Genomic DNA, 7203 nt, shown 5'->3' on the forward strand with positions numbered 1-7203 from the left:
TCCTTGGAACCGCGCTGGATGATTTCCTCCATAGCCTCATCCGACAAGTCGAACACATTGTGTGCGCCCTGCCCGGTGGGCTGGTACGACGACCCGACCCCTTGTGAGCTTCCTGTGAACAACAGAGGGCCGAGTCGGATTACATGATGTTGAGGTTCGGTGGGACGTGGACGCCGGTGCGAGGGCGCTAGTCCCTGAGCGCACGCTCCGTCACGAAGCATGACTTAGGGTCGAAGCTGCCGTGGGGGTTGTTGTTGAGGTAGTCGAGCGGCGGCGAGAACCGCACCAGAAGCACCCCTGCCGATCGTCGAGTAACTCCTGTGTGGCCGACAAGTTGTTTGCCAGCAAAGAGACGCTGGTTTGGCTCTCCCAAACGCCGCCGTTCGACGATGGCACGATCCTCTCCATGATAACGTTCATGGATGCCTTGGCCTTGAGATCCTTGGACCGGGCCTCCCTCGCACGACGGTCAGTCGAGATCACCACGCGGCGCTGGATGTCGAGCACCTACCTCGCGTTCGTCCAGTTCTCCGGCCGCTCCTTCTCTTTCGATGGCTTCTACTTCTTCGCCTCGGATCCATCGACGACGGGGCGAGGATTTTGGAACTTCTTCGGCAACAACTCTACGGCGAGGAGGCAAGGGGGCGTCAAGGCGGGAGGGGGGAAATGGCGGAAAATGAGAGGGAAAATCATATTTTTTGGAGGGAAAATCGGCCCACCCACTTTTCAACTTTTGTGTGTGTGTGTGTGTGTGTGTGTGTGGGGGGGACCTCTGTGCCCGGACTGGCGCCCCTTCTCGTAGTGGCCGCACCGTTTGGCCCACTTCTTGAGTCAGCCAGGCCCATTAGCCGGCTGAGCGGCCGCATCGTCGTCCTCGAACCAAACCTCCGAGCTCGAGGCCGCCTGCCGCCGCGACAGCGGAGAAGGTTGTACTTGTACAGGCGAGGCGTGGCGTGGCGGCTGGAACCTTTTCGGGCTCGGCCTCCCGGCATGGATCAGAGGAAGGCCCTGTTCCGCGCGAAGCTTCGCGAGGCCAAGGAGAAGCAGGAGAAGCGCATCGATCCCGCACTCGTCAGGTCTCCCCCACTCCCCTTCTCCTCTCCCTGTTCGCAGCTACAATAAGCCTCCGTATTCTGGATCCTTCCCCCCACATACTTGGTGGTGATGATTTGGGTTGGGTCGCGCGTTCGGTTCAGGTAACCCTAAGAGAATGGGGACGAGTAGCAGACGCGGGTGATAGGGCCTCGGTAGGTAGACCTAATTCTTCTTAGTGCTTGACATTGCTGTGTGCACTATGGAACCGTTTTGCTACTTCGCTTGCTCTCGAGTAGAGAGAAGAACATTGCAGTGGTGGAATTTTGATTTCATTGTTATCAATTTACTTACAATCTGCTCCCAATTTACTCTTAGCGTTTGAACCTTGTATAGATAGTCATATGCTATTCCAGCCCACTTCGCGTTACCCACAGACGTGTTGCTTACGTTAGCTAAATGCCGGTGATGCGGATTTTGGTTGGTGTCGTCCATCATGAGGGCTACGGTGCTAGGTTGCATCCAGAGCAATGATATGGCATGTGGATTGTTTCAAACTTTGATGTCCAGTCGAGAAGTGACAGCATCGGGTGTATCATGACAGCAGTATCTAATAGCCACCGCATTATGTTCTGCAGGTATAATGAGTATGATCAGCCCATATGTAGAGTCTGCAACGTTACTCTGAAATCTGAAGCACTTTGGCCTGCGCACCAAGTTTCACGGAAACACCATGAGGTAAAACACGGGAGAAACCCTGCTAGTCTTTCACTGATTTACTCATTTACACCTTTACGTGGGTGTAGTTGTCTAGTCATATTTTAAGAATAACTTGCACAGATGTTTGATGCAGTTATATACACAAAATTATTATGCTTGCATAGCTCACATGAAATTAAAGTTTAATTTGTGTAGAAGAGTAATAGGGACAATACTATGTTGACAGAATCGTGATTGAAGGGATTCTATGCCAGTGTAGGTTTGGTTCTCTATTCAAATTCAAAAGTGTTACCAATTGGCAGTTACTACCAATTGGCAGTTACGAGTATGCTGCCATGCTGTTTAGGTAGCTCTAGATATGAGTATATGACCTGTTAGTGGATTGAACAACAACAAAAGTTTACTTAGATACCATTGGATGACAGTCTGGTTATGAAACATGTTGGGCACTTCAATAATAGCACATTTTCCTTGGATTGTTGATATAGCCATAGTTTCCCAGTTTTGTCTTTTCATTTTAAGTTTGGTTACTGCTCACTGTTAAGCAGCATGTTTTCTTGTTATGAAATAATATTCATGTATTTTCTGTAATGAAATTGGAGACACTTGTTATAGCTTAATTGCTCCAAAGCAGTAGCTAATGTTTTATGATATCACATATATTCAGTACTGTAGTCATCATCTGACTGAAGTATAATTAATTCGAAAGTGCCCGGGTACATTCTTTGCAAACCGTGTTAACATTTTGCCAATTTATGGTACAGGCAAAAGCCGCTGCAGCCGCTAAAGTTACAGAAGGTGCAGCTCCTCGTGGCAAAAATGCAAATCATGAAAGACCAGCAGAGCCCCAGAGAGCAAAAACCTCCTCGTTGCCAGCCAATTTTTTCGACAGCCAGGGAGTGAAAAGGCCAAATGATGGTGAGAATGCTAAAATGCTTCCCCTCCCCCAACTTAATGATTCATAGTGTAAATTGTTCACATCTGATTTCTGTACTTCATTTGAATGATTGTATACTTGGTTGTCCTTGTCTATACTTCATTTGTTTGATTGTATCCTGCAACGTGTCATCTTCCCATGTTTGGAAGTGTTGGTAAATTACCAGTGTCATGTGCTCATGGCTAAGGAATTGTTCACATCTGATTTCTCCTTTTGGTTTGCCCTTGATGCAAATTGATAGGAGTATCTGCTATGCTTGCCATTTGTTGTAATGGACCTACTTCCTACCTACTTTCACCAAGATAGTCAGATATCATGTTGCACAGAGTTTTATATGCTTTTGCGTTAAAATACCTCGCTTTCCTATGCAAACTTTATTACATGAGCAAGAAAAAACGCCTATGGAGGAGACTCAAGCTTGCTCTCCCATGTGGGCAAGGTTGGATTGCTAACCTTTGTCTTGCTGTGGTAAATATTTTTAATTTTAATACTCCCTCCGATCCATATTAATTGACTCTAGTATAGATGTATCGAGACACATTTTAGTTCTAGATGCATCCATATTAATAGCAAGTTATATGATATACACCAAAAAAATATGTAGTCATTCTGAAGAACCTCTCTCTTGAGTTTTTTCTTGTATGGGTTAGTTTTTTGCTGCCTTGTAAAGCAACACGGGCAACTAATCCAAACCTGCCCATGATCTATTGGGTAGTTTTCTCTTAAAAAGACTGGCATAATGTTTCCCATATGTTGCGTTGTACTGTATATGCTAATTTTCGTGCGCTTTTTCTTTAATTAGAAAGAGTGATAACTACTTAAATTCCAGTCACCAAGCCTTCATACATGGAAATCAACAGATTGACATTAGTCCTGGCCTCATACCACTTATCCTACAATTCGGTATCATTTGAGTGGGAATGGTATTATAACTTAGTATACAGGGAATTATTGTTGAGCACATCTTAATTTCTGGATAGAAACACATAAATATCAATATTGTTGTATTTTCTGTAGAGCAGTTGAGCAGCTTCTGTATGCAGTGAACATGTTATGTATGTCCATTTTCTGTGAAGATTCGTGCTAGCAGTACTATTCTTTAGCAACAGCTGAAATGTACATTTAGCAGTCTTGCTCACTCACGACAACTTTGATGAGCAGGTACTGGTTCTGAAGGAAGGTCTGTACGTCAGGAAGTGGCTGCTGTTCAACCGCCAGCCAAGGAAGCAAGTGTAGATAAACCATCTGTTAGGCCGGACCAAGTGCCAAATAAGGGGAGTCAAGGCAAACCCAATGTGAAAGGAATTCTTCCAGGGAATTTTTTTGATTATGCAGAAGAAGATGAAGACGAAGCACCAGCTCCAGCTCCGAAGGAGCCCAACAGGAATTTGGGAAACATTGCCAATCCAAGTCGCATGCAGGTGAAAGGTGTCCCTGATGGCTTCTTTGATAGCAGCAGCACAAAACCCACTGAAGCCAGTGCATCATCTCAAGCAGGGAATATTGTGGAAACTGCTCAAGTAAAAGGAGCCCTGCCAGAAGGATTCTTTGATAACAAAGATGCGGATCTCCGTGCACGTGGTATTGAACCACCAAAAGTTGACGTCAAGTAAGGTTTCTTCACTAGATCTTGCAAGTGCATTGCCTCCATAAGAACTGTTATTCTTGCAGTCCTGGTATTTCGACAATAATTTATCCAACTTTTGTTATTCTTGCAGTCATGGTATTTCCACAATAATTAATCTAATTTGACTAAGTTCTGTTAGGATTTATAGGCTTTCGTTTGCATACGTAAATAGCTCTTTGATGACCTTAGCTAACTGGAGTATTTACTAGTGTGGAGTAATGATTAATTAGGATTGTTTGTTAAACAAGTTATGTTACTTCTGCAACCAACTTGAATTTTTGCAGTGTGTGAAGTTCGAAAACTGCAGCCTGGAAGAGTCAATAATCATTGCTTTTATGCTTTTTTTAACATTGTCATTTGTCTGCATTTTCTCCTCAATGTTTCCAACAAAAGTTGCTGCACTGGATTTTTTGCGAGATAGTACCGTATTCAGTCCAATTTAAGTTTTTTTTCTGTAAGTGGGATTATTCTCATATGAAATACTCAAAATCTCACACAGTGACGCGTTAAAAGAATTTGAAAAGGAAATTCAGGAGGACCTCCAGGAAGTTGATAATCGCCTTGAAGAAGAGGAGGTTAGGCTAACAACCTCTCTACATTATTTTCATCCTATGCCTTGCACCTATTTGTTCTGCACTGCTAATTTTAGCGAACTTTGCGTGTGCGTTGTAGATTGATGCTGCTGCTGAGAGGGAAGAGTACTTGACATTAGAACAAGAGTATGCCCATTTCCACGTCTTGTTCTGTCCACATACCCATGCGTATGAAAGTGATTTTTTTGGTTTGTCATCAACTCATCATCGTTTATTTGTACGCAGGGAGTATAGGCAGCGAGTAGATCTGCTGAAGAAACAGCTCACTGAGTCAAAAGCCACACGGAATGCTAAACCAAATAGCAAACCCGTTGGTATGGACACGGAGTCCAGCGCTAGCGACTCATCAAGTGATGATGAAGATGGCAACACAGATTTTGCTGTTGACTGGAGAGCACAGCATATGAAATGAGGCAGAGGCTTCTATGATTAACACAACGAGACTGGTTATTGTTACTTCTTGGTGTGAATAGCCCCGAGTATTAAGTTAACTTACAATTGCCTCTTTACTGATTGTATTTCTTCGGTTGGAGCAAATTTCATGGAATGACTGAAACAACCAAGAATTATATTTTATTTTCTCACAGTTTTTGTATCCTTTCTTGACATACATGGTAGTACATCATGTTGGATGGACTCCCCTTGGATTCGCCATGATACACAGGGACACTTAAACCTGTGTAGAATGACTTCCTTGTGCACGCTTCAACCCCTATTACCTCTCGGACAGGGATCGATCCCTGTTTGTCCTTGTGTGATGTTGATGCATACGGCGATAGTTGATCCGTGCTGGATGCTTTTCCTAGCCAGAAGTCTCATCAAGTTACTCCGTGGGTTAGTGCGCTGACGTTTACAACACTGTATAGCTGTCAAGAGCGCACCTGTTGAACTCATTCAGCCAAAGCCCATGATCCATTTCATATATTTTTAGACGGATTTCAATTGTCAAGTCCACGATTTACTGCTCACTTGCATAGTTGATACCTCGCTCATCGGGGAATTCAAAGACCTTGCGGCAAAATTTGCAACTTTTAACGAGTACGGCCCTCTTTTCTTTGACCCCATCATGCTCAGCACCTTCAGCAACTGAAAGGTGGCTTGATAATTTCAGTAGGCGTTTTAATTCAGTGAGTAGGTCACCTACTTAGCTCAGCCGAAAAGGTTAGTGTTTCTTACGGGATTCACCATCTGCTTATCTGATTTGAACACACGATCATTTCTTACTTGCCTATTATCCAGCAATGAGCTATGAACGGAGAATTGACGCAGTACGCCTCCGGCGTCCATACATTTCCAGATACCTGAGATTTTGAATTAATAACATCCCTATCAGTGGAGACGCGCATTCGTGCAAAACTACGTCAGGATTGCCAACTGCCTAAATAACCCATAGATCTTGTGAACAATCTATAGAGTTTCTATCAACTAAAAATTATAAACTCACGATGAGAGCTGAAAAAAGCATGGGCATCTTTTTTATTGTTAATCATGTATCATAGATTAAATCTAAGTTGCAATTGAAAATGGGAGGACTTCTATCAATAAGGTGGTTCTGGAACGAAAGGGATTGGTTGGCCAATAATCAACCTACAAGTCCAGGCGCTGTCAATGACGAAGATGATTATGTTAACCTAATGTTTCGCGGCAATCACGATGTACAATACCAAAACAGCTGTTCGATTCTGACTTCGCTTTCGAGGAAAATAACGCTTCCTTCATTCAAATTATGTTTAAGTCGTCCTCCAAGTTATTATTTTGGCACATTCAGTGGTACTACCGTCTACTACAACTACTACCTCTGAATGTTTCTTATGCAATGAGTGCCAATAGTTTTGCAACCACACGTCTATAAAAAGTAACAGCAGTGCTCAAACAGTAACCGTGAAACTGTTTTAGATAATGGTAACTGCGTAAACGATGATGTTAATATAGTCCCTTCCACCATGACAACAGTCAAGTGTCAACTGCCAAACCAAATCATGCCTTATCTTTTGCTCCTTAAAAGAGTGTGGACTTGTGATAGTGAACAATGTCGGATTGGTCGGATGAATCCATTCTCTGTGCATGGTGCAGCAGAGGTGGAATCAGGAATCTGCCATGGCCAACTTGCTCAGACAGAGTAAGCCTGAATAGCGCCTCTCCCAGATGACCCATTACATCGCCGTCGGAATAGCATGGAGTAAAGCTAAAAGTTGCAGATGCTAAGCTTCCTGTATCTCAAAAAGGAATAAGAAGAGTTGAGTTCTGTAAAGTTTAATCAGTTCCTTTATTGAAAAGTTTCACCTCTACAATTT

At 43.6% G+C, this 7203-nt stretch overlaps 1 protein-coding gene across 1 annotated transcript; it reads left to right on the forward strand.

Moving 5' to 3' along the window:
- The first annotated feature begins 916 nt into the window (after positions 1–916).
- Positions 917–5618, forward strand: LOC127327371 (protein ABA AND ROS SENSITIVE 1). The gene is made up of 7 exons (XM_051354142.2): positions 917–1076; positions 1671–1770; positions 2517–2670; positions 3851–4298; positions 4816–4891; positions 4989–5035; positions 5135–5618. The coding sequence occupies exons 1-7, from the start codon at positions 991–993 to the stop codon at positions 5319–5321; spliced, it is 1098 nt and encodes a 365-aa protein (XP_051210102.1). The 5' UTR covers positions 917–990; the 3' UTR covers positions 5322–5618.
- The last annotated feature ends 1585 nt before the right edge of the window (positions 5619–7203 follow it).

The sequence above is a fragment of the Lolium perenne genome, chromosome 1, assembly GCF_019359855.2.
Source record: "Lolium perenne isolate Kyuss_39 chromosome 1, Kyuss_2.0, whole genome shotgun sequence".
NCBI classification, from domain to species: domain Eukaryota; kingdom Viridiplantae; phylum Streptophyta; class Magnoliopsida; order Poales; family Poaceae; genus Lolium; species Lolium perenne.

Coding starts and splice junctions, on each gene's coding strand:
- LOC127327371 (XM_051354142.2), top strand. CDS start 991: ATGGATCAGAGGAAGGCCCTGTTCCGCGCGAAGCTTCGCGAGGCCAAG. Junction 1,077..1,670: donor ATCGATCCCGCACTCGTCAG/GTCTCCCCCACT, acceptor TATGTTCTGCAG/GTATAATGAGTATGATCAGC. Junction 4,299..4,815: donor CCACCAAAAGTTGACGTCAA/GTAAGGTTTCTT, acceptor AATCTCACACAG/TGACGCGTTAAAAGAATTTG.